Source organism: Berghia stephanieae, chromosome 10, assembly GCF_034508935.2.
Source record: "Berghia stephanieae isolate SIO BIC M18660-M18661 chromosome 10, UCSD_Bste_1.3, whole genome shotgun sequence".
Classification (NCBI taxonomy): Eukaryota; Metazoa; Mollusca; class Gastropoda; order Nudibranchia; family Aeolidiidae; genus Berghia; species Berghia stephanieae.
This window is the reverse complement of record NC_088369.1, coordinates 17,817,719-17,833,274: the sequence shown is the minus strand read 5'-3', so window position 1 is coordinate 17,833,274 and position 15,556 is coordinate 17,817,719. Positions and strand designations below refer to the sequence as shown.

General features: G+C 36.4%; 1 protein-coding gene across 1 annotated transcript in view; it reads right to left on the bottom strand.

Moving 5' to 3' along the window:
• Window positions 1-10,053, bottom strand: part of LOC144980602 (myosin-VIIa-like) — a 70,365-nt gene extending 60,312 nt beyond the window's left edge. The window contains exon 1 of the mRNA XM_078928282.1: window positions 9,023-10,053. Within this exon, the coding sequence (XP_078784408.1) occupies window positions 9,023-9,109 (87 nt within the window). The 5' untranslated portion in view covers window positions 9,110-10,053. The remainder of the gene's footprint in view (window positions 1-9,022) is intronic.
• Between the last annotated feature and the right edge of the window lie 5,503 nt (window positions 10,054-15,556).

Sequence of the window (15,556 nt, the reverse complement as noted above, 5' to 3'; positions counted from 1 at the left end):
TGAAAGAATGTGAGAAAAGAGCCTTTTCCAAGGACTCAACCATGCGCCGTGTCAGAGCGAGATTCGAGGCGAGTGTGTTACCACTAGACCGTATAGCTGAATTCTTGGACTGGGTCTATGGCAGACGGTTTGTGCGGCTATGTGGTCTCGTGGTATGACACTCGCTTTCGGATCGGAAGGTCCTGGGTTCGAGCCTCGCGCTCGGCGCATAGTTGAGTCCTTGTAAAAGGCTCTTTACTCACTTTCTCTCACCGTACTCATGTGTAAGATGAGTACCTGGCCGTTTACAGCGTTGTGTTTGTCCGAAAAATTGTAATATCGCCTAACAGGCGGCATGTCCCGTCCTACATGTTAAATGTTGCTGTTGGCCAGGGACCCCTTGTAAAGCGCTTTGAGCACATTTAGTGGATATTGCGCTATATAAAGCTCCATTAAAATGGGTTTTTTTTTGTTTTCAGGAGTTTGGCGATACTTGGCGGCACTTCAACGCGAAATGTTAAATGGAAAATATTTTTTAATGGTGAGTAAAAAATGTGCGGCTAGTGGTATGACACTCGCTTTCGGATCGGAAGGTCCCGGGTTCGAGCCTTTTTAGCATTTCATACATGGGAACATAATGCCGTTTTAAGGCGATAATAGGCTACGATTATGGCTGGAGACAGATTCCATTATTCCATTATTATTCCTCCAAACTTGTTGTCCCTCGAATACGCAAAAATGCTGGAATATCCTTTTCTCATTTCGGACCCTCTGTTTGGAACGCCTTACCACAGACAATAAAAAATTTTTTTTAAGTTAAAATAATAAAATTCCCTTTATTCATCTCATAGGGGAAATTTGTCACTATGGTCTATTCCAAGGGAAGACTGGAATAACCCAGGCGTCAGCTGCAGTGCAGCGCCACAAATTGAGCTAAGGCGAGGTGACTTGCTCAAGGCCACACAGTGCAGCGGCGGGTGATCGAACTCAGTACATTTCCGGTACGAAGCAAAGGCCGTACCGCCGAGCCACGCTTTCGTGAAGAATAATCTTTTGTCTATTTTTAAACGTTAGCTAAAAACATATTATCTGTTTTGATGTTAGACAATGAATGTGAAGCAAGATAGGCGTCTTGTTTAAGGGTGTTTTTGTTGTTGTTATGTTGTGTGTGTTTGGGTGTGTGTATGTGTGTGTGTGTGTACTTGTGTGTGTGAATGAGTCTGTTTCATCCAAAGTAATTTGTAATATAAGCGCTTACAGTCTGGTGTCTCGGAGTTATAGCGGTATATGAGTTTTCAGCATTATTATTATTAATATTATTATTATTATTATATTATTATAATTATTATTATTAATTATTATTATTATTATTATTGTTATTATTGTATTATTATTATTTAAATTATTATTATTATTATTATTAAATTTTATTATTATTATTATTATTATTGTTATTATTGTTATTATTTATTATTATTAATTATTATTATTATTATTATTATTTATTATTATTATTGTTATTATTGTTATTATTATTATTATTATTATTATTATTATTATTATTATTATTATTATTATTATTTATTATTATTATTATTACTATTATTATTATTATTATTTTAATTATTATTATTATTATTATTATTATTATTATTATTATTATTATTTATTATTATTATTTTTATTATTATTATTATTTTTATTATTATTATCATCATCATCTCATCATCATCATCATCATCATCATCATCATCATCATCTCATCTCATCATTCATCATCATCATCATCATCATTATTATTATTTTATTATTATTATTATTATTATTATTATATTATTATTATTATTATTATTATTTTTTTTTTATTATTATTATTATTATTATTATTATTATTATTATTATTTTTATTATTATTATTATTATTATTATTATTATTATCATTATTATTATTATTATTATTATTATTATTATTATTATTATTATTATATTTATAATAATAATAATAATAATAATAATAATAATAATAATAATAATAATAATAATAATAATAATAATAATTATTATTATTATTATTATTATTATTATTATTATTATTATTATTATTATTATCATCGTTATAATTTATCATTATTATTATTATTATATTTTATTATTATTTATTATTATTATTATTATTATTATTATTATTATTATTATTATTATTATTATCATTATTATTATTATTAGTATTATTATCATTATTATTTATTATTGTTGTTATTATTATTATTACTATTATATAACCATCTTATTAAAGCTAGCAATGCGTTCGGCTTATTTTTTTATATTTCATAGACCGTGAACAATTTTGTATAGAAATTCTTACGCTTTAAATTCCATAATAATGTTTATTTTGATATCTCAAGAGCGTGCTCCAAAGTGAATGAGCCCAGGTCATTCTAATCAATCGATATTTGAAGGTCGAGTTTTCTGGCCAAAATTCGAAAATTATATTTAATTTTGTTTTGTTTTTCAAAGATCGGCAGTTTATTATTATAAACTACAATGTGCGGCTATGTGGTCTAGTGGTATGACACTCGCTTTCGGATCGGAAGGTCCTGGGTTCAAGCCTCGCACTCGGCGCATAGTTGAGTCCTTGAAAAAGGCTCTTTACTCACATTCTCTCACCGTACTCAGGTGTAAAATGAGTACCTGGTCATTAACAGCGTTGTCTTTGTCCAAAAAATTGTAATATCGCCTAACAGGCGGCATGTCCCGTCCTACATGTTAAATGTTGCTGTTGACCAGGGACCCCTTGTAAAGCGCTTTGAGCACATTTAGTGCATATTGCTCTATATAAAGCTCAATAATGTATTGTAGTATTCAATGGAGCGGCAATGGAGATGTATGGCATCCACCATTGTTCCGATAGTTTATAACCAGTTACTCTACATCATTACGAGAGAAGTGAGGTCACGACTTTTGAGCCCAATAGGATTCAATAGCCGTAACGTCACTTCCTTCCTTATGACGCATGGTAACTTAGCAACACTGGCTCTAAACTATCAGAACAATGGCGGACACCCGTATGAAATATGTCTCCGGCGAGCATAAAAGCGTATCCAGAGGAAAAAAACCCATAAATTTGATCATGTTTTGACTGGTCACAAGACATGAAAAGTTCTAGCCAGCTTGAAGAATAAAAAGTAATGATTTTCTTTGTTTAGAACCAAGATGGCCGCCGTTGCCGGGCGGCGTGACATCAGACTATTGAATCCAATTGCTATTGAATTTTAATTCATAAATCAGGTTTTCTTTTGTGTTGAGTTGTATTGAAATGACATTTCAGGAGAAAATATTGAATCTGGTCTGAAAGTAGATAGTTAATTAAAGACCTTGGGTCTTTTTTAGGGTGTTTCTTTTTTTACGAAACCCGCCGAAACCCGATGAAAACCGACATAGTTATCGGAAGTATGCAGCAGTAGGGAGTGAACTTGGGAGTCAGGGAATGAAGTGTACACCAGCGGGGAGTGAACCTGGTTCTGAGCTTCGGTGGGTTTCGTAAAAAAGCAATTCCTTTTTTTTTTTTTACGAAACCCACCGAAAACAATATTCTCCGGTTCACTCGCCACATGATGTACACTTCCCTGAGTCTCAGGTCCATTCCCCCACTGCTGCCTACTTCCCATAACTTTTTCAGGTTTCGGCGGGTTATGGTGGGGTTTTGGCGGGTTTCAGCGGGTTTTGGTGGGTTTTGGCGGGTTTCAGCGGGTTTTGGCGGGTTTCAGCGGGTTTCAGCGGATTTTGGCGGGTTTCAGCGGGTTTTGGCGGGTTTCGTAAAAAAGAAACACCGCTTTTTATACTATAAAACAGACTGGCACTTCAGTGACCAAAGTGTCTTTGACACCATCTGATACCCTCTTATCGTCTCATGACATCTCATAAGATTTCAGATCCCAGAGGTTATTCACGTAAATTTACTTCAATCCGCTCATTCGTATCCATGGCCAAAGGTCGTTGACTTTGAATAGTAACACTGAGACAAAAAGAAAGGAGAAGAAAAGAATACTATTTTTTTTTTTTGTGGGGGGTGGGGTGGGGGGGGGGGGCACATTTGTGGCTCCATCGTTTCAGAATGGTATTATAATTTAGGATTTAATATTTAATACTCAGGAATTATATTTATACTCCACTATAACGTTTATAAATTATATTTATTATTATTATTTTTTATTATTATTATTATTATTATTATTATTATTATTATTATTATTATTATTATTATTATTATTATTGTTATTATTATTATTATTACTATCATTATTATTACTATTACTATTATTATTATAATTATCATTATTATTATTATTATTATTATTATTATTATTATCATTATTATTACTATTACTATTATTATTATCATTATTATTATTATTATTATTATTATTATTATTATTATTATTATTATTATTATTATTATTATTAATTATTATTATTATTATTAAGAGGAGTGTAGGATTATATTTGTATAATGGGAAGTAAAGTTTTCTGGCAATAATGAGTGAAATGCCGTTTTGTCAATGTAGTCGAGAGATGTTCGTCAATGATACACAATAAAATGTTTTTAAAATATTAAAATTCCCTTTATTGATCCCACAGTGTAAATTTGTCTATAGGGTCTATATCCTAAGGGAAGACTGGGATAACCCAGGCATCAGCCGCAGTGCAGCACCGTAAATTGAGCTAGGGCGAGGTGACTTGCTCAAGGCCACACAACTTAGCGGATAATCGAACTCGGAACCTGACCTTTCGGGTACGAAGCAAATGCCGTACCGCTGAGCCACGCTGGCACATAAAGGTTACGTGGACATGCCATAATACAATGAAATGTTACAGTGTGACATGCCATACATACAATGAAATGTTACAGTGTGACATGCCATACATACAATGAAATGTTACAGTGTGACATGCCATACATCAATGAAATGTTACAGTGTGACAGGCCAACAATGAAATGTTACAGTGTGGCATGCCTACAATGAATGTTCAGTGTGACAGGCCATAAATGAATGTACAATGTGATATGCCATACAATAGCACGATACAATACAATCAAAATGGCTATTGGTGTTGTGTGTGTGTGTGTGTGTTGTGTGTGTGGTGTGTGTCTGTGTGTGTGGCATAAGGACATCACTCTATCTAACAGACATAGATACCTTCAACTCATTCACGTCGAGATTTGAATTTCTTTTAAACAATGACATATTATTCCAACAATAATTTTCAGATTATAAATTCAAATGTCATCGTTTTCACCAAGAGAGCAGTAACAGCGACGACTCTGGGGCTTCATTTAAATCTTAAAACAAATTTCCCCGAATTGAAAATGACACTGGTATAAATAATGAAAAATGTTGTCTTTTTTTCGCCAAAAGTTATTATAAACCTTTATCCACGCGTGAACATTGTTTGAAATATTAGAGATAGCAAGCAAGGTCGGTAGTTCGAAATTAGTGCAATAGGTAGATAGATAGGTAGTTAACCCTCTCCTTACCACCCATAGGAGAATCGTCACATTCGTTACGATATAACCGACAATTTTCTCATTCTGATGTCTCTTGTACATCATAAAATCTAAAGAAATGCTTTGAGGACAGCTATAAATACTAAACACTGTCTTTTAGAGCTCATATTGCTGAACAACATTCTGTGTAGAATGCACTTGTTACTTTTTGGGTTGAGTAAGAAAAGTCTATTTTTGTGTTGGGTTGGAGTGAATTTTCACGGAAAATTCTAAAAATGGCTGGTAAGGAGAGGGTTAAGAAGGTAAAAAGGTAGGTGGTAAGCAGGTATGTAGATAGACAGATAGAAATGTAGGTAGCTAGGTAGATTGTGGTAGGTAGGTAGTAGGTAGGTAGGTAGGTAGATATGTAGATAGGTAAGTATCAAGATAGGCACACTAGTAGTTAGGTAGGCAGGTAGATAAGTAGTTAGGTTTGGGAGGTAGGTAGCTAGGTAGGCAGGTAGATAAGTAGTTAGGTGTAGAAGGTATGTAGCTAGGTAGGCAGGTAGATAAGTAGTTAGGTTTGGGAGGTATGTAGCTAGGTAGGCAGGTAGATAAGTAGTTAGGTTTGGAAGGTATGTAGCTAGGTAGGCATGTAGATAAGCAGTTAGGTTTAGGAGGTATGTAGCTAGGTAGGCAGGTAGATAAGTAGTTAGGTTTGGGAGGTAAGTAGCTAGGTAGGCAGGTAGATAAGCAGTTAGGTTTGGGAGGTAAGTAGCTAGGTAGGCAGGTAGATAAGTGGTTAGTTTGGGAGGTATGTAGCTAGGTAGGCAGGTAGATAAGTGGTTAGGTTTGGGAGGTATGTAGCTAGGTAGGCAGGTAGATAAGAGTTAGGTTTGGGAGGTATGTAGCTAGGTAGGCAGGTAGATAAGTAGTTAGGTTTGGGAGGTATGTAGCTAGGTAGGCAGGTAGATAAGTAGTTAGGTTTGGGAGGTATGTAGCTAGGTAGGCAGGTAGATAAGTAGTTAGGTTTGGGAGGTATGTAGCTAGGTAGGCGGTATATAAGTAGTTAGGTTTGGGAGGTATGTAGCTAGGTAGGCAGGTAGATAAGCAGTTAGGTTTGGGAGGTATGTAGCTAGGTAGGCGGGTAGATAAGTAGTTAGGTTTGGGAGGTATGTAGCTAGGTAGGCAGGTAGATAAGTAGTTAGGTTTGGGAGGTATGTAGCTAGGTAGGCAGGTAGATAAGTAGTTAGGTTTGGGAGGTAGGTAGCTAGGTATAACGCAAGAAGGTGGGTAAGTTGATGGGTAAATAAAGCGCTTTGAGCACGATTCGTGAAATTTGCACTATATATAAATGCTCATTTGTGACCTTCGCCTCAAAACGGTATTAAGTCGGGTTGGTTAAGATGTTGAAAATTGAATTTATAGCCAGAAATATCAGACTTGTGTTGAGTTTGTATGTTTTATTGAGGAGAATGGATACCATATTTTTGATAATGCCAACAATTTATAAATTTGACCAGTTTAATATTAAATTCGGCTTTTAAGCATCTGGTTCGTTCCAACATAATACCGTTTTGAGACGATGGGTCACATTTTTTTCAGTAGGTAGGCAGATGGGTAGTTAGGTAAGGATGCAGATACGTAGGAGTATGGCTAGGTAGGTAGGTAGGTAGGTAGGTAGATATGTAGGTAGGTGGGTCATTGAGTAAGTAGGTAGGGAGATGGGTTGGGTAGTAGGTAGTTCGATTGGTAGCTAGTTAGATGAGCAGACAGTCATAGGTAAGTAGATAGGCAGATAGGCAGAGATATATAGGCAAGTAAAACAAAAGAACCAAACAAAAAAAAAACTTGAGCTTTTATAGAGAGCAAAATCCACTAAATTAAACGTGCTCAAAGCGCTTTACAAGGGGTACCTGGAAAACAGCAACACTTAACATGTAAGACGGGACATGACGCCTGTTAGGCGATAATACAACTTTTTTTCGAACAGAGACAACGCTGTTTTACGGCCATGTACTTATTTTACACCTGAGTACGGTTAGGGAATGTGAGTAAAGAGCCTTTTCCAAGTTCTCAACTATGCGCCGAGCGAGCGAGGCTCGAACCCAGGACCTTCTGATACGAAAGCGAGTGTCATACTACTAAACCACATTATAGATTGTATGCGCTTGGCTAAGAAGCTCATAACATTGCCATCCGGAAGTATAACGGACCAACACACAAAACTGTGAGTATCCATGAACGTTTATAGTCAGGTTAATACAGTTCAAAGAGCATTACTCATAAACGCGGATGGCAAAAAACAATAACAAAGACCCGAGTGACGTCATCTTCGAACTATCTATAGCCGCAAGTAGGTTGTTATGTTGGACAGGAATCCAACTGGGCTTTTAGGGGGTTAAAATTAGTTCTAAATGGAATCTCGTGTCAACATTTCTACTGAAATCTTTCTTTTTCTTTGGCCATTTTTAAACCCTTATTATTTTCATTTTTCGCTCAGGGGAGACAATGACCTCTGACCCCGACATGCCCGATAGGTTAAAGCGATATTTGGACAGATAATCCGATTCATTACAATATAGAAGTAGATAAAATATATAATATTATGTACAATAAAGCTAAAATTAGTGGCGTGTCATCTCGCTCTGGTACGATTTCAGAGTGAAGGATAGTAGTAGTAGTAGAAGAAGTAGAAGTAGTAGTAGTAGTAGTAGTAGAAGTAGAAGTAGTAGTAGTAGAAGTAGTAGTAGAAGTAGTAGAAGTAGTAGTAGTAGTAGAAGTAGTAGTAGTAGTAGTAGTAGTAGTAGTAGTAGTAGTAGTAGTAGTAGTAGTAGTAGAAGTAGTTAGAAGTAGTAGTAGTAGTAGTAGTAGTAGTAGTAGTAGTAGTAGTAGTAGTAGTAGTAGTAGTAGTAGTAGTAGTAGTAGTAGTAGTAGTAGTAGTAGTAGTAGTAGTAGTAGTAGTAGTAGTAGTAGTAGTAGTAGTTGTAGTATAGTAGATAGTAGTAGTAGTAGTAGTAGTAGTAGCAGTAGAGTAGTAGTAGTAGCAGTAGCAGTAGCAGTAGCAGTAGTCAGTGGGAGTAGTAGTAGTAGTAGTAGTGATAGTAGTAGTAGTAGTAGTGTAGTGTAGTAGTAGTAGTGTAGTTAGTAGTAGTGTAGTATGTAGTAGTAGTTATTTTATTATTATTATTATTATTATTATTATTATTATTATTATTATTATTATTATTATTATTATATTATTATATTATTATTATCATCATCATCATGATCATCATCATTATAGTAATCATTATCATCACATAGTCACCATCATCGTCATCGTCATTACATATTCTGCCCTACAGGAAACAAAACAGGTTCATAAGATTACACACAACATGCAATACACGACGAAATCATTGACAGTTTTGTGGGGGGTTTTTCTTTGTATATTCTTATTTCCTCTCTTTTTGTTTTGTTTGTTTTTTTCTTCAATTTTAGTATTTGTTTTTATCTTGTTTTGCTTGGTATTGTTTTGTTTTAGTATTTTTTTCGGCCTTGTTTCCCTTTGATTACCTTTGATATGAGTTTTATCCTATCGCTGCTTTTGGACGAGAGTCGAAGAAGGGCAGATAATCCACGATCCGTGATGAAATTTGCCATAACAAACAAACAGGTGAAAGAAAGCAATTAATACACGCTGAATGAAAAATATAATTGTCCAGTTTTTTGGAGAAAAAAAAACACCACCAACTTTAACCCTATCGTACGCCGGGGGTAATTGTGTAGCTCCAGTCCTAGTCTGTCTGTTTTTATTTTGTTTTTTGTTTTTTGTTTTTTTTTTTTTTTTTTTTGTTTTCCGTTTGTTTTTGTTTTTCGTTTGTCTGTTTTTTTTTGTTTTTTGTTTTTTTTTTGTTTTTTTTTTGCCTTTAAGAAAACGTTTAATTCGAACTTTTCTCTGAAATTTTCAGATATCCTCAAAAATTCAGGTTTCTCCTCAAATGATTACAAAATTGAAGTATAGACAATATTGGTAGTATTTTATGCTTCAGTCAAACAATAATTATTTGAGCCTGGTAAAATGATACTAGGTAGTGTAAATGTTGCTGCTCGAAGCTCGAAGAAATAAATAATAACGTGAAGTTGAATGTAAGCTTCAATTTAATTACAAAAACAGATCAAATGAACGTTTCGGGTTTCCCCTTTATCAACAAAACAGGATGATTGAAACACCACAAAATGATACTAGCGAGTTATAGTTGTCAACAACATTCGACTATTCTTTACGTTATAAATTCTTGTCCTTGAAAATATACGGTTCTGCAGAGGGAGTCTCACAATAATATTTTATAATGATAGTACGCGCTTGGCTAAGAAGCTCACAACGTTGCCATCCGGAAGTATAACGGACCAACATACAAAAGTATGTGTAACCTTGAACGTTTATAGACTGGTTAATACAGTTTAGTGAAAATTACTCATAAATGTGGATGGCAAATAAACAACAATAACAAAGACCTGAGCGATGTCAACTTCATTCCATCTATACATTGGTCATTTGAATACTCAAAACTCAATAACTGGGCACTGTGATTTAAGGATAGATAAACCAACAACAAACACACCAAAACAAACACAGTGGCTGTCCAGTCTCTCTCTCTCTCTGGCCACCGTGTCCGATGGCTTGTGACGTATGACGTATGATGGATGATGATGCCCCCCCTGCCTAATGCTTTGATTGTCCATCAACCTGGTTCGGTGGTCAATGACAGTTGGTGTCCGGTGTTACGTCGGATGACCGGATGACGTGGTGAAGGAAGGTAGGGGCGGGGGGGGGGTGATGAATGGATGAATGAGGAAACAGGGGGGGGGGGGCAAAGGTGTTTGGGGGGGGGGGGGGCGTCTTACAGTACTACTGCTGTAATCTAAAACAAACAAAAAAAAAGACGCATTCTAAATAATTTGGCCAGAAAAATAGTCCTTTAAATATCGATCATCTTGTGATAAATTCTTAACCCGAGACTTAAAGGAAGACATGAAGGAAGTCTCAGGTTTGAGAGTTTTGTATAAGACGAGTGTCACTTTAAATCTATCGATAATTGAAGGACGAGTTTTTTTGTTTTTTTTGCCAAATTTTGTTTTAAATGCGTTTTTTTTCTTTTCTTTTTCAAAGTAAGCAGAGTGCGTGGAAATCAAAGGAACGAACGCCTTAGAAAAGAAGACAGTGTTCTCATTAATAATTTATTGATTTGTCAGGGGAGGTAATCCCCAAGCATATAATACAAAACGTTACCTGGGCAACTGACTAATAAATGTGGTCCGTTATATCAATATGGTAATATCTCGGGATGAAGGAGATGAAGACGATTGGGTTTAATGGGAAAAATGGTCAAAATGTAACCCATCTTCTCATAGCGGTATGGTGACAGGATTCTTTTTTTTTTAATTGAGCTTTTATATAGCGCAATATCCACTAAACGTGCTCAAAGCGCTTTACAAGGTGTCCCTGGCCAACAGCAACATTTAACATGTAGGATGAGACATGACGCCTGTTAGGGCGATCTTACAATTTCTTTTCGGACAGTGACAACGCTTTTAACGGCCAGGTACTCATTTTACACCAGAGTACGTTGAGAGAATGTGAGTAAAGAGCCTTCTTCCAAGGACTCAACTATGGGCCGAGCGAGGCTTGAACCCAGGACCTTCCGATCCGAAAGCGAGTGTCATACCATTAGACCACATAGCCGCAAATGTATTAAATTAATATATACATTGTTTTAAAATCAACAAAGCTGAAGGTCATTTTTAATCGGTCGATATTTGAATGAGATATTGCTTTTCTCGCCAATAACTTCAAATACGTATTTTGTTTTGTTTTATGATACGGCAGAAAAGTAGAAGAACTCGTGCCGAAGGACTTCAGTTGATCCCAAATCATCGGTTTGTACCGTAGCCATCGTTAACATATAGATAGAATGCGCTTGGCCAAGGAGTTCACAACATTGCCATCCGGAAGTATAACGGACCAACACACAAACTATGTGTAACCATGAACTTTTGTAGTCTGGTTAATACAGTTTAGTGAGAACAACTCACAAACCCGGATGGCAAAAACAATAACAAAAGCCTGAGTGACGTCATCTGCATACTATCTATAGATAGTTCGAAGATGACGTCACTTAGGTCTTTGTTTTTGTTATTTGCCATCCGCGTTTATGAGTAATGCTCACTGAACTGTATTAATCCAACTATAAACGTTCATGGATACACACAGTTTTGTGTGTTAGTCCGTTATACTTCCGGATGGCAATGTTATGAGCTTCTTAGCCAAGCACATACTATCTATAGATACTTCGAAGATGACGTCACTTAGGTCTTTGTTTTTGTTATTTGCCATCCGCGTTTATGAGTAATGCTCACTGAACAGTATTAATCCGACTATAAACGTTCATGGATACACACAGTTTTGTGTGTTTGTCCGTTATACTTCCGGATGGCAATGTTATGAGCTTCTTAGAGCCAAACGCATACTGTCTATAGCCTGACTCTAGAACCCTCTCGGACTGACGTCATTTTTTTAGGTTTGTGTCGCGTCTAGTGAGTTGTCGTTAGTAGAGCTCAAGGGGTAAAATTAACCCGGGTAAACCACGTATAGATTGAATACAACTCACGATTTGTTTTCTTTTGTGGCAAAAGACTGGCATTTTGACGTCATTTTTTGGTCAGTGTCAGCGTAGCCGTCGTTATGTTATAGCCTGATACTGAAATCCAAAAGGACTGGCAGTTTGACGTCATTATTTGGTTTTTGCACCGCCTAGTGAGTTGTCGTTAGTAGAGCTCAAGTAAACAAGTTATTTAAGTTGAACTATTGAATACAACTCACGATTTGTTTTCTTTTGTGGCAAAAGACTGGCATTTTGACGTCATTTTTTGGTCAGTGTCAGGCCATAACTTTTCGAAGGCCACGGTGTCAGGCTATAGATAGTATGCAGATGACGTCACTCGTGCCTTTGTTATTGTTTTTGCCATCCGCGTTTGTGAGTTGTTCTCACTAAACTGTATTAACCAGACTATAAAAGTTCATGGTTACACAGAGTTTGTGTGTTGGTCCGTTATACTTCCGGATGGCAATGTTGTGAACTCCTTGGCCAAGCGCATTACATCTATAGATAGTATGCGCTTGGCTAAGAAGCTCATAACATTGCCATCCGGAGGTATAAGGGACCAACACACAAAACTATGCGTATCCATGAACGTTTATAGTCTGGTTAATACAGTTCGGTGAGCATTACTCATAAACGCGGATGGCAAAAAACAATAACAAAGACATGAGTAACGTCATCTTCGTTTTATCTATAACTTTACGATGGTTACGCATGTACACGCACCATCATCAAAATACTATTATGATGTCTTTACGAGGATCCCCGCTACTTTAATATCAAGTCACCAACAATCACATCCTTTTCAAGCGTTCCTTAACTCAACACAGCTTAGTTGCCTAGGCAACGTTTTCTTCAATTGCGATGGATTACCTCCCATCAGAAGACAATAAATTAATGTAACCCACGTTCTACTTATTTGCAGGTCTGATAACCCAACTTGTTATGGGCCCTTGTTGTAATTTAACTACTCCCGAACCAACGTAAATTATCAAAGAATAAAAATAAAATTCCCTTTATTCATCCCATTGGGGAAATTTGTCTCTAGGGTCCATTCTAAGGGTAAACTGGAATAACCCAAGCGTCAGCCGCAGTGCAGCGCCGCAAACTGACATAAGGCGAGGTGACTTGCTCAAGACCACGCAGCGTAGCGATTATACGAACTCAGTACCTTTCAGGTACGGAGCAAATACCGTACCGATGAGCCACGCTGTCCCATAACAATGTTAAACCAGGCCCACAATAGCGTTCGGTAATCAGACCTGTACATATGTGTACCTAGAATCGTAACCAATGACATCAAAGCGGTGTTATGACGGCGTGAATTTGAAGCAGAATATTTATATTTTTAGGTTTTAAGCTTTTAATTCATATAATTTTGTCTAAAACTTCGATGTTTCTTTCTTACGAAACCCGCCGAAACCCGCTGAAACCCGACCAAGTTATGGGAAGTAGGCAGCAGTGAGGAGTGAACCTGGGATTAAGGGAAGTGTACACCATTGGGGAGTGAACCTGTGACTGGGTGTCGGCGGGTTTCTTAAAAAAAGCAATTACTTTTTTTACGAAACCCGACAATATCCGACAAAGTTATGGGAAGTAGGCAACAATGGAGAGTAAACCTGGGACTGGGTTTCGGCGGTTTTCGTAAAAAAAAAACAAAAATCGAAGCACCCCTAAAACTCTCAAACTTGATTCTTCTTGCAATTCAAAAATTTGAAACTCATTTCTTGACAAGGTGAAGGTCATTTTCAGCAATCGATATTTGATTTGAAGGACGATATTTCTGGCTAAAATTTCAAATACGTATTTTTTTCAGAAAAAAATAATAACATGAAGTTGAATGTAAGCTTCAATTTAATTACAAAAACAGATCAAATGAACGTTTCGGGTTTCCCCTTTATCAACAAAACAGGATGATTGAAAAACCACAGATGAATGAGATGATGCACAAAACAGGATGAATGAGACACCACAGATGAATGAGATGATGTGCATCATCTCATTCATCTGTGGTGTTTCAATCATCCTGTTTTGTTGATAAAGGGGAAACCCGAAACGTTCATTTGATCTGTTTTTGTAATTAAATTGAAGCTTACATTCAACTTCACGTTATTATTTATTTCTTCGAGCTTCGAGCAGGAACATTTACACTACCCAGTGTTTTTTCAGAGTACGACAGACTACGACATGAACAGTGAAGAGGTCAAAGGTCATTGGTCAATATGGATGATGAATGTTGTGTAACTCATCGCAATAATGACATATCTGTGCGGCTACCGTCGTAGGTGGTCAGGGCTGAAATCAGGGAGGTTTGTGTGTTCATATTCATTGCAGGTGTGTACGTCTGCAAATTATGGTACGGGACAACAATATAGTAGTATGGACGACGTCACTCAGCTTGATTTATTTCATCGGTTTGTGAGTTGTTCTCACAACTTATTAACCGATATAAGTTCATAGTTACCGAGTTGTGGTGGCGTTCATCGGATGAGTGTGACTGCAAGGCATATCTATAGATAGTATGCAGATGACGTCACTCAGGCCTTTGATTATTGTTTTTTCCATCCGCGTTTGTGAGTTGTTCTCACTAAACTGTATTAACCAGACTATAAAAGTTCATGGTTACACAGAGTTTGTGTGTTGGTCCGTTCTACTTCCGGATGGCAATGTTGTGAACTCCTTGGCCAAGCGCATTCTATCTATATACACAACTTAAGATAATAACTCATTCAACCTTAACACCAAATATATAGATAGTTCGAAGATTACGTCACTCAGGTCTTTGTTATTGTTTTTTGCCATCCGCGTTTATGAGTAATGCTCACTGAACTGTATTAACCGGACTATAAACGTTCATGGATACACACCGTTTTGTGTGTTGGTCTGTTATACTTCCGGATGGCAACGTTATGAGCGTCTTAGCCAAGCGCATACTATCTATACGTGGTTTACCCGGGTTAATTTTACCCCATGTTTATTTATTACATTTTCATGAGAGACATTATAGGCGTAGTATCAAAGCTACCCTTTTTTTTTTAGTTTTTGCATGTTAATGATAATTGGATAAAACTATCTATGCACATGCTCATTAAAAAAAAAAAAAAATTCCAATTTTGAAAAGTAGGAAAAACCTCTAGGATTGAGTGAGTTAAGGAGCAGGCACCAGACATGGAGCTACTCAAATGTCTTCATCCTCGTGTTCAATGTATGTGTTGTTTGATGCAAGCGAGGGTTCAATGTATGTGTTGTTTGATGCAAGCGAGGGTTCAATGTATGTGTTGTTTGATGCAAGCGATGGTTCAATGTATGTGTTGTTTGATGCAAGCGAGGGTTCAATGTATGTGTTGTTTGATGCAAGCGAGGGTTCAATGTATGTGTTGTTTGATGCAAGCGATGGTTCAATGTATGTGTTGTTTGATGCAAGCGAGGGTCCAATGTATGTGTTGTT